At 39.7% G+C, this 17,625-nt stretch overlaps 1 protein-coding gene across 1 annotated transcript in view; it reads right to left on the reverse strand.

Moving 5' to 3' along the window:
- Nucleotides 1-16,339, reverse strand: part of LOC143863561 (potassium channel SKOR-like) — a 44,201-nt gene extending 27,862 nt beyond the window's left edge. Inside the window, exons 1-4 of the mRNA XM_077374269.1 lie at nucleotides 16,182-16,339; nucleotides 15,704-15,933; nucleotides 2,693-2,917; nucleotides 2,509-2,572 (exon numbers count right to left, since the gene is read on the reverse strand). Coding sequence (XP_077230384.1) covers nucleotides 2,509-2,572; nucleotides 2,693-2,917; nucleotides 15,704-15,924 — 510 coding nt within the window. The 5' untranslated portion in view covers nucleotides 15,925-15,933; nucleotides 16,182-16,339. The remainder of the gene's footprint in view (nucleotides 1-2,508; nucleotides 2,573-2,692; nucleotides 2,918-15,703; nucleotides 15,934-16,181) is intronic.
- Nucleotides 16,340-17,625: the final 1,286 nt, after the last annotated feature.

Raw genomic sequence — 17,625 nt, forward strand, 5'->3', positions numbered from 1 at the left:
AGTCTATGTATCATTCCATTCGATCTTTTATAGGTTATGACGGAAAAAACATATTACTGGGTGGACATGCTTATCCATATAGGAAAGTGTTTTGTGTTCTTGAGACAAATAGACTAAACACTTTCACTAAAAGTGGCTGGGGTTGCGTTTTATTTATGATCAAAAGATGAAATCTATGAACAACCTGTGAATTAGTTCCAAGAAAGCTTCCATTCAATCTTTATAGGTTATGTTGGAAAAAAACATGTTACTGGGTGGACATGCTTATCCATATAGGAAAGTGTTTTGTGTTCTTGAGACAAATAGACTAAACACTTTCACTAAAAGTGGCTGGGGTTGCGTTTTATTTATGATCAAAAGATGAAATCTATGAACACCCTGTCAATTAGTTCCAAGAAAGCTTCCATTCGATCTTTTATAGGTTATGTCGGAAAAAAACATGTTACTGGGTGGACATGCTTATCCATATAGGAAAGTGTTTTGTGTTCTTGAGACAAATAGACTAAACACTTTCACTAAAAGTGGCTGGGTTTGCGTTTTATTTATGATCAAAAGATGAAATATATGAACACCCAGTGAATTAGTTCCAAGAAAGCTGTCATTTAAAGACAAATTTTTCTGCTCACATCAGTGTTTCAAAATGTGACCAAAGTGAATCCTAGTCTGCTCAGCACGGCGCGGCCGAATACTCAGTTGATGTGGTTTGCTACTCAGGTTGACACAGTCATCACTCGGAACAGTCAAAAGAGTTTTGATTGACTTAATAGAGAAAGCCGCATACTCGAACAAGAACTCGGCCAAGGTAAAAAGTTGTGTCGACGATTGAAGCATAGCATTTTGAAACAGTGGTTCACATAAGTTATGCTACTCAGATGCCTACAACAAAGACCCAAAGTATCATGAGTGACAAGACATGATAATGATACTTGTATTGGATACTTCTGTTTGTAGAATTAACTATTGTGATTCTCACGCTGCATTGGCAAATTAAATACCACGCCTCTTTCCAGTTAGTGGTGCAAATTTACAATTTAAATTTTGAGTATGTGAATCGTGTAAATGTTTGAATTGCCTTTTGACTTTTAAATTTTTTTTCTGCTTCATTGAAAATCAAACTTCTGATAAACTAAATTTATCACTCAAGGGGACAGTACACTTCTCATTTCAAGATGTTCTGTTTTCTAAAGTTGACATGCATTGACGTTTTCGACCAAAGAGGAATGATTGCTGAGAACAAGCATAAGCGCATTATGGAGACTATTCAACCACAACCCTTTTGAGTTATGTTCTGTGCAAGGTCTACGATGTTGTCTTATTTCCAAATTTCCAAATCACAATAGTTCAACCCCTCAAGTTTTTGACCCATGCTCAACATGGTTGAAATTCGCATTTTCCGTCTTAGACCTCTTTCATAGATGCTAAACCAAAACATGTTGTAGCATCGCCACTATCATATTTGCGATTAACCATGTTTCAGCAATGCATGTGTCTGTTTTAAGAGTATGTGTGTGTGTTCACGATAATTTCCATGGATTGTGAGTTCCTAAAAATTGAAAGAGTGATTTTGCATTTTTTTCAACGATCGGAGTGTTGATTCAACATGACATGCCATTGATTGAAGATTTAATATGCCTAGTAACAGAGCATATGAAATCTTCCCAACAAAGTACACACTTGTGCTCAAATAACAAACGACGAACAAGAAGATCAATATATATATATATATATATATATATAGTGTACTTATATACCAGGCAAGAAGCCACTAGTGAACACCAAAATATTACATGCACCGGATTGAAATACATTAATTTCTTAACAGGGGAATAGAAATACAGACAGAGAAAACTGACAGGTCCAATGACAGAAAATCAACGGCATTGCACAAATAAAAAAACAAATTTAAAGAAGGGAAAATTAAAATTACAACCCCGCCAACTTTCTGACACATTCAACGATAACCCTATAGTAATTTGAAACTCATCAACTACACCCCGTGACTTTTCAATGTGTATAAGGTACAACCTCTCCTTTGATGGTCCGTCACGTTAACTTGACAGAATGACTCAAAGTATAAGGTAGACCCCATCCAATTCTGAAATGATTCATATGCAGCTGGGTTAAACCCGAGATCTTAATTAGCATTGATAGTTGTTAAAGTATAAAAGATAAATAACGCCTCCCGGATCGCAAAAATCCATATGCGATGGTTGGCCCAAAGTGGGACAACATGTGCCACGTGTTTGCCAAGTGGGCCACACGTGCAGGGGAGTTTTAAAGTATAAAAGATAAATAACGGCTTTCTCCAACATCTTAAGCTTTTGGAGAAGTTGGTAAGTTAACAATAGTATTTCAACTGACGGGTTCTACCTTATACACATTGAAAAGTCAGGCGGGTGTAGTTGATGAGTTTGAAACTATAGGGTTATCGTTGAATGTGTCAGAAAGTTTTGAGGGTGTAGCTGTAATTTCCACTTAAAAGAATGCATGATTTAGGAATAAGTGTACCTTGTAGATGTAATCCCAGGGCAGACAACTGAGAATGTCTACCACGAAACCCGATTTCAGGTAACTGTTGAAAAGGAGAAAAAAGAAGATAAGAAATTCAGACAATGATCATAAAATAAATGAAACTAACCTAAAAAGAAAAAGGGGGGGTGTGGGGAGGAATTTAAGGGGATAGTAAACTGACCGGAGGGCTATACGCTTGCGTTTGTAAATCATTCTGTAGGTCTGGGAGTCCCGGTAGGCGAGGAAGAAGCGGAGGACTATGTCCACGAGAAAGGCAAGTTGACCGGCAATGTCTAAGAGAAAGAGTCTTTCCGGTAAGCCCCGGAAGAAGCCAAATTCCAGAGGGGTGAAAAAAGAAGAGTAAATTGCTAATATCAGTATGATGTTGGTCCATATCTGATACCACCTGTGGGGAGGAAGAAATGTATGTTAGGAAAAATCAATCAGAGACCTTTAAAAGCTACAACCATGTTTTGATATCTGCCCAAACCCGGGAGAGCTTTTTGGGACATGTAATAACCTTTGACGATGATAAATTCCCACCCGCTGTAGGTATCACCCACCTTAACCTTTTGATGTCTCTTTAGATACTTAAAGACAAGATGGGTGAGCGAAAATATCAAAATATGGTTGTGTTCCCTGTAATAATCGGGGATTACATGCAACAGCCCAGCCATTGAGGAGAGTATTTGGAGTAGGAAGTCAAAGGGAGGAGACAAGCATTTTGATTTGCAATTACTTAGGAAAATTGTGGAAGTAGTGTTTGGTTACGCGGCACATACTAGTATGGGACAAAGGCTTACTTGAGTTGAGTTATGTTTGGTTGCGCGGTATATATTGGAGAGTAGGAGAATAAGTACAGAGCATCATTACCAATATAGGGATCCACATCACCAGACAAGTAATTATTACATGTGAGATATTCAAGAGAGTCTAATGCTATTTTGGCAACCAAACACGGAATGAGATGTCAAACCCAAGCCAAATTCCGACGACTGCCAAGCTTTTGTGCCGCCAAACACACCCTAATAATCGAGAAGAAAGGAAAACATGGTAGGACCATAAGAGGAATAAGTAGATAAAATGGGAAAACTTAGTTTTTTTCATCTCCTTGGTATTAGGACTTCCAAATTAGTAGTTCATCCATACAAACTAGCTTTTAATGACTCGTTCCTTAGCTAACCACTTGCTAACTTCCTTATCAAGTGGTTTTCTTCGTCTCCTTGGTATTGGGACTTCTAAATTATTCCTCCATACAAACTAGCTTTTAATGACTAGTTCCTTAGCTAAACACTTGCTAACTTTCTTATCCCTTCTGAAAACATGTTAGTGCCAAAATATTTGAAACACACCTATTTAAATGACATCCCAATACACTAAATACTTTTTTATGATTACCAACTAATGATTCTCATAACTAATATGTTACCCTGTAACCCGTGGCGGAGTCAGGATTTATACATAAGGGAGGCAGGTTATACACAAGGCTGGGCCCAACTGGGTTGGGCCTATTAAGGAGTTTGGCCCAACTCAACAGGGGCAGCTGCCCCCCTTATGCTACATGTAGCTCCGCCCCTGCCCGTAACCTTAACCCATCGTCTTTTCCCTCCCATGCAAGTTCATTCAAGCACTTAACATCCCTTACCACTTGAAGAACGACTTTACCCACAATGTCGAAAGTAAGGGAGCGTGAATTACATCTTTAATATTCTCCTTTTTGCGCCTCGAAGAATATATCGTTGTCCATTAGATGTAAAATTCATCTTTGATTTCATGAAGTCCCAGATGATGTGCCTAGTGTGGCAAACCACTGCACCGCTAATATTTGCAACCCCCAAGAGGAAGAAGACGCATGTCTGCGTAGAAGGATGTCCCTTGCATGATCCATTGGAAGTTTCAGCATACAGTAGTACTCGTCGACTTAGGTGCATTAGTGGCGTGGGCTGGAAGGCATCACAACTTGGAAAGTTTCCAACTCCATTGATTCAGCCATATTTCTTTAAAAGAACACATTTCTTATTTTAAAAGGCCATATTTCTTTACAAGCATATATTTCTTATTTTAATAGGAATCCTAGTGTAGTTACTATATAAGAGGTTGGGAAAGTTGCAACATGTTTCTTATTTATTATGTAGGAATTAAGGAAGGTTGAGAGAATAGAATTTTAGGGTTTTAATTACCACCATTAGATTAGATCAAGTGCTTAGAGAGGAGTTTTATTTAGAGTATGAAATAATGCTTTTATAAATACTCAAGTGCAAGGGCTGTTTGCACAATTGACAATTATTTTTTTGAAATAAAGTATTTTGGCTTTCTTCATAGAAGAAATCTTGTTCTTCGTGGATTAGAAGAATAGCTTTTCGTGGGTTCAACTAGCGCCTTTCGTGGATTCGAAGGTTTATTCTGATCGATGTTGGACTCATTCTTCGTGCTTCCGGCTATGCCAGGTGGTATCAAAGCCTTGCTACTTTCCATGGCGTCCCACGAAGAACGAGAAAATCAAGAAACTGTGACGGTAGAGATGTTTAACAATCTCCAGGCCACCGTTAACCAAATAGCGAAGCAATTGGCACGGTTAAATCCTACTGAGTGCGAGCAACCCCAAATCAATGATGGTGATCGGTGACGGCACGCTCAAGCTCTACACCGAGTTCCACGCCCCGACTCTAGAGTTAGATATTTTCCTAACGATTATTACTTTAGCGGAGGAATTCGAACACATCATCCATCCGAGGTTTATTCGTGTTCGCGCTCCACAAACTGCGGCTCGTGATCGCGAATGTCGTATTAAGGTGGATTTGCCCGAATTTAATGGCCAACTACACATCGAAGATTTTCTTGACTGACTCGCGGCGGTCGAGAGATTTTTCGACTACATGGAAGTTTCCGAGGAGAAAAAGACAAAACTAGTGGCCATCAAACTCAAGGAGGCGCTTCGGCATGGTGGGAACAACTCCAACTTTCTCGTACAAGGATGGGAAAGAGACCAATCCAGACATGGGCACGGATGCGTCAAATCCTTCGTGAGAGATTTCTACCCATTGATTATGATTATAACTCTTTTTACATGAGTCAACCCATGGTAGAGACACCACAGACGGAGAAAGTTAAGGTGACTTTGGATCTTCCTGTTGTGACAAGCAAGCTGGCCGAGGCATTTCCAACACTTGGAAGAGGACGCGGAGATGTTCTTTCTACTTCGGCAACGTCCAAAGCCCCATGTCATGATTCGTATGAGTCACAGTTCGAGCAACAGGTCATGTGCTACAACTGCAACCAATTGGGTCACAAATCCGACCTGTGTCCCCAAGGTGGTCGGCGTACAACACATCTAGCCGTTGGTGATGATCTTGAAGATGACGATCTGAGGCAGTGTAATATAAATGAGCATAAAGAGGAGCAAAATATGGAAGAAGACCTCATTCCTACCATTTGTGCTTTCGAGTAATACTTAGTGATGCATCAAGTTTTATGTCCATCAAAAGTAGAGGAGGACCCCAAACCCTTTCAAGTGGAGCGACAATTATGTTTGGCACGAAAAGAATCTCTTGTCAAATCAAAGAAAGAGAAGAAGAAGAAACGAATCTACAAAGGTGTCAAAAAGAAGAAAAAGAAGCTCGATGAGTACAAATCTAAGTACAATGCCGAAAGTGCCAAGTTTGAATTTAGTAAAGTCTTTGAAGTTGGAGAAGCTACGACGGCATTGCCAATGAACATGAACTCGAGGTTGAGTTCTCCTCAAGTGGGGGGGGGGGGGGGAGGGGAGAATGACGTGGGCTGCAAGCAAGGAGTTTTGGAAACTTCCAAATCTCCCAAAAGTATCCAACGTCTCTTTCTAAAATTGGGAAAAGAAAGGAAGCATCATACTTTTAATTCAAAGCAATTTCTATTTGAGTCTGGTTAAATTAAGGAACTTAGTTATTTATTGCTTTTTAGGAATTTAGGTGGTAATAGTTGATTTAGAAAGTAGAGTTTTACTTGGAGAATAAGTTAGTGTTTTATAAAAACCTATGTGCAAGGGTTATTCTACAGTTCATGTTTGTTTTATGAAATAAAGAAATTTTCTTCTTTCTTGTAAGAGAAAGTTGTTTATCTCATTCTTCGTGGATTCAAAGAATAGCTCTTCGTGGATTCGACGAGCACCCTTCGTGGATTCGAAGGTTTTTTTTATCGGTGGTTGACGGAGATCAGTCCTCGACTCGTTCTTCGCGCTTCCGGCTACGCCAGGTGGTATCAGAGCCTTGCTACGTTCCATATATAGTTTCCCACGGAGAACTGGAAAATCAAGAAACCGTGACGGTGGAGATGTTTAACACTCTCCAGGCTACCGTTAATCAAATAGCAAAGCAATTGGCATGGTTAAATCCTATTAAGCGCGAGCAACCCCAAATCGACGAAGGTGATCGGCGACGGCACGCTTAAGCTCTACGTCGAGTTCCACGCCCCGACCCTAGAGTTACATATTTTCCTAACGATTATTACTCTAGCGAGGAGGAATTAGAACGCATCATCCATCCGAGGTTTATTCGTGATCGTGCTTCACAATTTGCGGCTCGTGATCGTGATTATTGTATTAAGGTGGATTTGCCCGAGTTTAATGGCCAGCTCCACATCGAAGATTTTCTTGATTGGCTTGCAGTGGTCGAGAGATTTTTTACTACATGGAAGCTCCCTAGGAGAAAAAGACAAAACTTGTAGCCATCAAGCTTAAGGGAGGTGCTTTAGCATAGTGGGAGCAACTACAACTCTCACGTATAAGGATGGGGAAGCAACCAATCCGGACATAGGCACGGATGCGTCAAGTCCTTTGTGAGAGGTTCTACAATTGATTATGATCGGATGACTTTTTACATGAGTCAAACCGTGGTAGAGACATCGCAGACGATGAATCCGATAGCGAAAGAGAATGTGACTTTCGATCTTCCTGTTGGGACAAGCAAGGTGGCCCAGGCATTCCCAACACAAGGAAGAGGACACATAGATGTTCCTTCTACTTTGTCAACGACCAAAGTCCCACGACATGATTCGTACGAGTCACAGTTCGAGCAACGGATCATGTGCTACAAGTGCAACCAATTGAGTCACAAATCCAATCAGTGTCCGAGCTTGAAGATGATGATCCGAAGCAGTGTGATATAGAGGATCATAAAGAGGAGCAAAATATGGAAGAAGATCTCATTCCTATCATTTGTGTTCCCAGGCAATCCTTGACGATGCATCAAGTTATGTGCATATTAAAAGTAGAGGAGGAATCCAAAGCTTTTCAAGTGGAGGAGAAATTATGTTTGGCACTAAAAGGTGTCAAAAAGAAGAAGAAAAAGCTCGACAAGTACAAATCTAAGTACAATGCTGAAAGGGCCAAGCGTCAATTTAGTAAGGTCTTTGAAGTTGGAGATTCTATAATGAAATCACCAATGAACTCGAGGTCGAGTTCTCTTCAAGTGGAGGGGAATGGCGTGGGCTGGAAGGCATCACAACTTGGAAAGTTTCCAACTCCGTTGATTCAGCCATATTTCTTTAAAAGAACACATTTCTTATTTTAAAAGGCCATATTTCTTTAAAAGAACACCTTTCTTATTTTAAAAGGCCATATTTCTTTACAAGCATATATTTCTTATTTTAATAGGAATCCTAGTGTAGTTACTATATAGGAGTTTGGGAAAGTTGCAACATGTTTCTTATTTAATATGTAGGAATTAAGGAAGGTTGAGAAAGTAGAATTTGGGTTTTAATTACAACCATTAGATTAGATCAAAGGCTTAGAGAGGAGTTTTATTTAGAGTATGAAATAATGCTTTTATAAATACTCAAGTGCAAGGGTTGTTTGCACAATTGACAATTATTTTCTGAAATAAAGTATTTTTGCTTTATTCTTAGAAGAAATCTTGTTCTTCATGGATTCGAAGAATAGCTCTTCGTGGGTTCAACAAGCGCCCTTCGTGGATTCGAAGGTTTATTCCGATCGGTGTTGACGTTAATCAACCTCGACTCATTCTTCGTGCTTCCGGCTACTCCAATTAGCCACATATATAGACATGGGTTTAGTATTTTGTACACCTCACCTAGTTCACTTAGTCACCTTTGGGTCTAATACATTATGACTGCCCCTAGAATCTATCACGATTACCACATGATGGCTTTTGATATATCTTTTAACATGCACGGTTCGATTTAATGTTGATCCATCTAGGACAAGTATCAAGGTTTAAATTCCTCATCTGCATGGCCTTTCGTTCCTTACTGAATGCCGGAAGGTTAATCTGCTTCATCACTTTCTAATAAGAACATGTGTTGTTGCTTGCATCTATGGCCCATGGTATATCGTTCATCACAGTTATAACACACCCACTTTCCCTCGTCTTAATCATCTTGGCTGGTGTTAGACAACAAATAGGAGGTAGAGACGATGGTGAAAGAGTTGTGATACTAGAGTTCACTAGCGTGGGTGCTTTGAAAGAACTCTTTGATTGCCTAGCCACAGCCTCAATACTTTCCTCTTGTAGCCTCACAAGCCCTATCACTTGTATGATAATGGATGGTGTGAACATTCGAACTGCAGCTCTGATCTCCTTATTTTCAAAAAATGCCGTTTAAAACTCGTTTTAATGGTTTGCTCTTTAAAACTTCGTTTAAACTTTTACCATATAAAACTCAGTTTGTTTTTCAGGAAAATGTTTTTTTTAATGGCGAAAAGATTCCATTAACTAAAAAGGACCGAGAAGGACCCAAAATATATGACAAGAAGAAAAAGAAAAGACAAAGAACAAGAGAAAACGAAAGTTAGTGAGGAAGAAAAAAAAAAAAAACTCTATACCCTCCCTCGAAACTCCTTGTCTTGCCAATCTATTTGCTTCCCCATTGGCCGACCGTTTAACATGATAGAAAGAGACTGAGGCTGAACCTAATCTATCGAGATTCTCATCAAATAGGGCGGCGAATCTTCAGGGAGGCACACGAGAACCTCTTAACCACCTGATGACGTTGAGAGAATACCCTTCAATTACAACCTTATTCAAGTCTACATTCAGGAGCAACTTAATTCCTTGATGAATGGCACGGACTTCCGCCTCATAAGCATCTGCTACCCCAATTGGGCCACTGAATGCCCATAAAACTCCTACTTCATCCCTCAGCAAACCACCAATTCATGAAGACCCTGAATTCCAAATACTAGAACCATCAAAATTTAGTTTTAATGCCCCATGGGCCGGGGGAGTCCAAATTTGGGAAATTTTGGGTTCATTACTAGTAGCGCCACATATCACCGCCCAACCATGCCATCAGTCGAAAGCCAATACAAATCTGAAGCTTTCTAAAGTTTTTAGCCATGATATTGTTAATGCAATGACCTTATTGAAAAGGTATTGGGCTCCTTTCGCAACACCCTTGAACACTCTTGCATTCCGTTCTTTCCACAGAACCCATATTGTGGCCATGAAAGACACATACCATAATGTCTTGCCTTTATTTTTCCATGGAACCATTGCCCAACTTTCCATCAACTCTTGGAACTTGCCGGGAATACCCAAACTACCCCAAATCTGTGTAGTAGTCTACCCCATACCTCTCTAGCCATCTTACAATGGACTAGGATATGGTTGACGGACTCCCCTGCCTCCATACATAATGCACAATGGTCGATGATTAGTATTTTCTTTTTCCTGAGGAAATCAATAGTTTGAATCCTCTCTAGACAAGCAGCCCATCCAAAGAAGCAAACCCTTGGTGGTGTTTTGATGGCCCATACTTTGGCTACTTAAGAGGAATTGAGGCAAGGTAGAAACTTATGGTAAAAAGATTGGACTGAAAATCCCCCATCTGAGAGTTCCATACACATATTCTTTTATCTTCCCCATCTAGCTTAATATAACATTGCTCCAACGTTTGTGAAAACCTTCCTACCAATGATAGGAAGAAATGTATGTTAGGAAAGATCAATGATAGACCTTTAAATTTATAGCGGTCCAACTCGGGTCGATATTTGGGATTTCGGGTTGAGCTTTTACCTTAAAATCAGGTCAGGTCGCTAGTGGGTCGGGTCGCTAGCAAATCCTTAATAATCGAGAAGAAAGGAAAACATGGTAGGGCCTCATGAGGAATAAGAATATGAAATGGGAAAACTTAGTTTTCTTCATCTCCTTGGTATTATGACTTCTAAATTATTAGTTCCTCCCTACAAAAGTAGCTTCGCTTGGTTGTTAGTAAAAAAAAGTTCCAATGGATTTTTGTGGAAAAAGGGAGGAGACAATACTAACCACTTGCTAACTTCCTTAGCTACACTTGCTAACTTCCTTATCCCTTTCTAAAAACATGTTAGTGCCAAAATATTTGAAACACACCTATTTAAATGACATCCCAATACACTACATACTTTTTATGATTAACAACTAATGATTCTCATAACTAATATGTTACGCCATAATCAGTGGCGGATGGAGCTAGGATTTATACGTGTGTGTGTGTGGGGGGGGGGGAGGCTTCAAATTTTAAAGGGGCCTGGGCCCAAATTGAGTTGGGCCTATTAAGGACAGGGGCAGGTGCCCCCGTTATGCAATACATGTAGCTCCGCCCCAGCCCATAACCTTTAACACATCGTCTTTTCCCTCCCATGCAAGTTCATTCAAGTCACTTAACATCCCTTACCACTTGAAGAATGACTTTGACCACAATGTCAAAAGGAAGGGCCGGAGCATCAATTACAACCTTAATATTCCTCTTTTTGCGCCTTGAAGAATATATTGCTGTCCATTAGATGTAAAATTCATCTTTGATTTCATGAAGTCCCAGATGATGTGCCTAGTATGGCAAACGACTGCAGCACCAATATTTGCAACCCCCAAGCGGAAGAAGACCGGCCCAATGTCTAGATAGAAGGATGTCCCTTGCATGATCCATTGGAAGTTTCAGCATACAGTAGTACTCGTCGACTTAGGTGCATTAGCCACATATATAGACATGGGTTTAGTACTTTGTACATCATACCCAGTTCACTTAGCCACCTTTGGGTCTACATTATGACTGCCCCCTAGAATCTATCAAGATTAGTAGATTATCACATGATGGCTTTTGATATATCTTTTAACATGCATGGTTCAATTACACCGTTTAAAACTCGTTTTAATGCTTTGCCGTTTAAAACTCCGTTTAAAATTCTTACCATATACACATTTTTTTTGGAGATGAGTGTAGCATGTAGGAAGCAACATGTGCATAAGATCAGTGTAGCGGAGATGCAAATGCTTAGATGGATGTGCGGCCACACAAGGTTAGATAGAATTAAAAATGAAGACATCCATAAAAAGGTGGGGGTGGAAACAATTGAGGAGAAGATGAGAGAGCATCGCTTAAAATGGCTTGGGCATATCCAGCGTAAGCCTTTGGATGCTCTAGTGAGAAGAAGTGACTCGTGCCAAGTTGATGGAGTAAAAAGAGGTAGGGGCAGACCAAAAACAACTTGGGTAGAAACAGTGAGGAAAGACTTGATGGCTAGGAACATAACAAAGAACATGACCTTGGATAGGAGAGAATAGAAGAAAATGATCCATGTAGACGAACCCAATCAGGATTAGACTTAGTCAATTTGAGCTGGGTAGATTCTTTCACTTTCTTCATGAAAATTTTCTAAAGGATTCACTAGCCGACCCCAACTAGTTTGGGACAAAGGCTTGCTTGAGTTGAGTTGAGTTGAAACACGTTTTTTTGGCCAACCCTCCAACTTTACAGCTACTATATTTTTAAATTACTAAACTTTAAATGCATTTTTTTGTATTTCCATTTTTTAAAGTACATTTTTTTGAACCAAAACCATATTAAACTCGAATTTTTGCCTCTCCGTTTTATTGCCGATCACGTTTTGCTAACTATGGTCCCACCTAGTCCCATGCCTAGACAAGCCCCCACTTAAGACCGTAACATTTGACCATGCTTCTACATCTGCCACCTTCGACAGCCCAATGTGTAGCAGCTTTCACTCTGTCCTCTTTCCAAGTAATCCTCTCCATAGGTCACCCCTTCCGTGAACACGCAACATGGTGATTGCTATAGTCTTGTCAACCATTTCACCTATCTTGATGGGCCAAGACGTGACTCTAATACTAGATTATATATCCTTAGAGAAAGAAGATAAAATGTAAGACAAAATCCCTCATGTGCGGATCTTTGTTTTCTTCAACTCATTAGTATTTTTCATGACTTTTCCATTACAACTCTTTACCTTAGACCCTAGTTCCTCCCTACAAATTAGCTAACAACTTATTAACTTCCCCATCCCTCGTAACAACATTTTAATGTGAACATATTTGAAACACACTTATTAAAATGACATCCTAATCCACTATAAACTCTTATAAATAACTACTAATTATTTTAGTTCCTAGTACCCAAAAAACTAACGATTCTCATAACTAACATGTTACCCACAACCTTATGGCATCATCCTATGATCTCCCATTCAAGTTCTGCATGTTCATGCAGGCATATAGTATCCCCTACCCCTTGAAGAATGACCTCGTCCTCAAGTTCGAAATGAAGGAAACTTGCATTACAACTTGACAAATGTCCCTTGTGTGCCTTGAAGAATACGTTAGTCATCCATTAGATGTAAAATCCATCCTTAATTGCATAAATTGCCAGACGATGAGTACAAGTGTGGCTAACCATCGCACCCCAATACTATTTCGCAATCCCAAGCGAAAGAACGGGCATATTAGCATGGAAGGGCGTCCCTTTCATGGTCCATTGGAAAGATTTGCCATACATCGTTTTTCATCAACTTACTCCCATCAATCAGGTATACAGACACTGGTTTAGGGTTTAGTAGGTTTCATGGAACAAATTAATTTGATTTAGCTCTTTAAAACTATCTCATACCAGGCTGGGTCTCACATAGTCCAAACCTAGGCAGGTCCCCACTAAAGATCATAACAATATTAGAATATGCAAGTTTAGAATCTAAAAAAATTGGATTAAATGACACCATGAAAGCACCGTATTTAAAACAGTGTTTAAAAACTCCTTGATTCGACAAGGAACTCCCCCGAGTCGTCGACTCATTTTTGCCTTAGCCGTGTTCCGCGTTGCACCACATCTGCATTCCGCGTTTTGCTCTACAGAGTTAATAAACTCCTTCGACTCCCCCGAGTTATGACAGCGTCAACGGCGTTCTTGGCCGCGTCCGCGCCGAGTGGACAATGATTTTTCTTGGCTGCATTCCGCATCACATCCGCGTTTTTAAACATTAATTTAAAAATTATTTATGGGTGGCATCATTTGAACCGTTCATGTGGAGAGTGTCCTGTCGAACGACACGTAACTATCCAAGTCCTTTTAAGGTTGGAGATTAAAGACTGCTCCAACATTTTTTTAAGGACAAGCTCATTTCCGACCAAGCTGGAGAGCCAGCATTATGTCATGTAGTGTTTTTATGCATTATTGCTAATGAAGTGTTAGGCTCAGACTAGAAAAAAACAAACCATGACGCCACCAATGTTACCTTTTCCGTGTACATTATTAGTACAGCCAAAGGGGTACCTATCATACGAGATTTGATCAGATACACGGCAAAGAAAGGTGAGTATTGCCCACCTATATATCCAAAAAACTACCACAAATGAAGGGTTAGAACTTAGGAATATCCTTCATAGAGAAGATTTTTGCGGCATGGCCAGCTGTGGGGAGGAACAAATGAATGATTTGGATCATCCAAATAGGTGGGGTTTTTTTTTTTTTTTTTTTTTATCTCTGTATTTTCCAAGTAATTATACGCCCGTTTATCATATATAGAAGGAAAACACTTCCAATTGGAATATAAAATCTCCAAGCTAAGTTCTATATATATCAATTTCCTAGTCTAATAGCATTTTCAACCCTTTAAAACGGCAGTTTTGTTTCCCAACGAGAATGATATTTCCACCCCCTTTTGTTTGTCTTCAGTTTCAGTTTCAAGGAGTTTTATGGTCATTTTTCTTTCAACTTTCTCTACTTAGAAATGAAATTTCCACCATTTCCACCCTAATCTCAAAACTGTCGCTGGACCCAATCTTCATCACATGCTACGCACGCAATGATTACAAAATGATCAAAATGTGGGCCCCGTCTTAGATCTTTGACAGATGTGGGCCCCATCAAAATGAGAGCCAAAATTTCAAAGATTGGGCCCAGTGTAAGCCAGAATGGCCCAGTATATTTAAAAATTTACCTTACGGCCGGCCCACACCTATGTCGATCCAAACCGACCATTTGATGGGCCACAATGTAAATAAATTGTGCCAAAAAAATCATTTCCATAGGATAATCATAACCCTCCAATCTATGGAGGAACTACACATTATGGAAATCTCTACAGAACGGAGGGTTAAAATCATCATATGAAAATCTCTATAAATCGGAGGGTCGTAATCATCCTATGGAAACACAACCTATCTACGTGGTGGCCCATCAATGGACGGTTTGCATCATCCTATGGTTTGGGCCCATCAATGGACGGTTTCATCATCCTATGGTTAGGGCCTTACAGTACTATTCAAAAATATTGAACTACACGGGCTAACACCATATAAAATCTCAATTTTCGAAACATACTGGACTACTCTATGAAATGAGAAATTATATGGTGGCCGACTGTGTGGAAACAGAGGCGGAGAGAGAGAAAACCCCCCACCCTTGATTTTTTATCCAACCAAGTTTTTTATCCAACCAAAGCTTGGTTGGATAAAAAATCAAGGGTGGGGGGTTTTCTCTCTCCATACATGTGTAAAGGTTGGCCACCATATAAAATCTCTTATGAAATATCTCCTAAAACCTATCCATTAGATGGACCAAAAACTAAATAGGTTGTTCCCCAAAAATTATTTTCATAGGTTGATCCTAACCATTCAATCTATAGAGGGTTAGGATCAACCCTCTAATATGCGGTCCCTCTATAGATCGGAGGGTTAGGATCGACCTATGGAAATGATTTTTGGGGCGCAACCTATTTAGTTTGTAGCCCATCTAATGGACGGTTTGGATCATCTTATAGTGTCGGCCGTACGGTACTTTTTGAAAAATAATAATAGACTATAAGGCCTTTTATCATATAAAAAGTTAAAAACTCCCCCAAAAAGAACGAAGTAGTTTCTTTCTACGGTTCTGTTTTTTTTGAATGGCTTTCTTTCTACTGTTTCAAAACGAAATAAGAGAGAGAGAGAGAGACCTGTTATCAGGAGGAAAGACGAATCCAGAAGAACAACCTCTGAGTCCATTAATAACGCTTTCTCTACTGAGTCGTCTCCGATTCCATTCGAGTCCGAGTTCCTTTGAAAGCAAGTCGAATCGACTCGCACGTGATGAGTTAATCCGATCCCTCAACTCCTCCACTTCAAATTCCTCCTCCTCTTCCTTATCCTTAATCCTAGAAGCTCTAGGTGTCACCATTCCAACAATCTATAACAAAATCCAAAACATTTATATCTATAAAATCCAAATAAAATCAATTTTCCTAAATGCATGCAATCAAACATCCTTCATCAAAAACCCTAATTTTAATTCCAAAATCATCTCTCCTTCAGAAAATAAAATTCATAGATCTTCATTGAAAACCTAGATCTTCGAACAAAAAAAAATCATCTCTTTTCCAAGGAGAAAAATCAAGACTGTGATCATCATCGAATGGTGAGAATTTGAGATCTTACCGAGAAATTTCTTTTTTTTATGGACGAGAATCACGGGAGTTCTAACGTGGAGTGATTATAAAGGAGCTTTTGAGAGAGAGAGAGAGAGAGAGAGAGAGAGAGTTATAACCTGGTTTTATACGTTCACGTTTTCTGTTTATCTTATCATGAATTCATGATTCGAAATCTAAAATACTCCATAGTGCGCATTTTAAGGGAGGGTCGAAACTTAAAATGGATGCTTATATCTACACGATCATGTTTTGATAATAGGACGATCTAACCTTGTTTTCCCTTTTAAACCGCTGTCAAAAGCTATTAGAATTTGGGAAATGGTAGGCCACCACCTCCTCGGATAAAAAGAGGCGTTGTAAATACGCTACAGGAGGTGGGCTGAGGAAGAAAAGCGAATATATATCATTTCCCTCAGATTTGACACTTGACAGCTGTTTAAATAGGGTAAAACAAGGTGAGTTGGTCTCATTACCAAAACATGGAATAAACACAAAAAAGGGAATGTTATCAGCACTACGATATTTTGATGATGGCACTCCTCACTTTATTAAAAAGTAAGGTATGGTCCACACCATAGGATGATCCAAACCGTCCATTAGATGGGTCACAGCCTAAATAGGTTGTGCCCCAAAAATCATTTCCATAGGTTGATTCTAACCCTCCGACTATAGAGGGACTGAATCTTAGAGGGTTAGGATCAACCTATGGAAATGATTTTTGGGGCACATCCTATGGTGTGGGCCATACTGTACTTTTTAATAAAGTGAGGAGTGCCATCATCAAAATATGGTAGTGCTGATAACATTTTCCCATACAAAAATCGTTCTTGTTTGTTATGAAAAATTATCTATCGTACCACATGCATGAAGGAATGCCACGTTTGGGTTTATGAATATTGTCGGCCATCACAAGTCCCATCGGTCCTGGACCTTCTCATATTGGATGATTAATTCTAGACCTTTGATCGCCAATTAACAAAGCGGCACGCACCAAGATTTTAATAAGTTTTTTATTTTTTACATACCTCAATCGTAATTAGAGCTATGTTCAACATGGGACCTGAAACGATTGGTTAGCCCTCTCATGCCCATCAGATCAATGGTCCCTCTATCAACTAGTACACACAACATTCAAGTGGGCTGGAAAATACAGAGTGGTAATATTTTTTGGGTAGTGATATCCGCACCACCATCTATCTATCTAGGGGTGTAAACGAACCGAGCTTGGCCAGGCTCGGCTCGGCTCGTTGAGCTCAAAAGCTCGGCTCGGTCAGGCTCGGTCAGGCTCGCGAGCCTTACCGAACTTGGATTATATTAAGTTCACACCCCTCATCTTCCCTAGACAGCCCTATATAGTGTAATTTCACTACTTTTTTTACACTATGGGGGGTGGTCCAAGTAACAAATGGGATTCCTAAAATGAAGTGACATATTTTGCCTCCCCCTTTCAC

The sequence above is a fragment of the Tasmannia lanceolata genome, unplaced genomic scaffold (assembly GCF_043159265.1).
Source record: "Tasmannia lanceolata isolate RefF3 unplaced genomic scaffold, GAP_Taslan_0.1 ptg000044l, whole genome shotgun sequence".
NCBI lineage: Eukaryota > Viridiplantae > Streptophyta > Magnoliopsida > Canellales > Winteraceae > Tasmannia > Tasmannia lanceolata.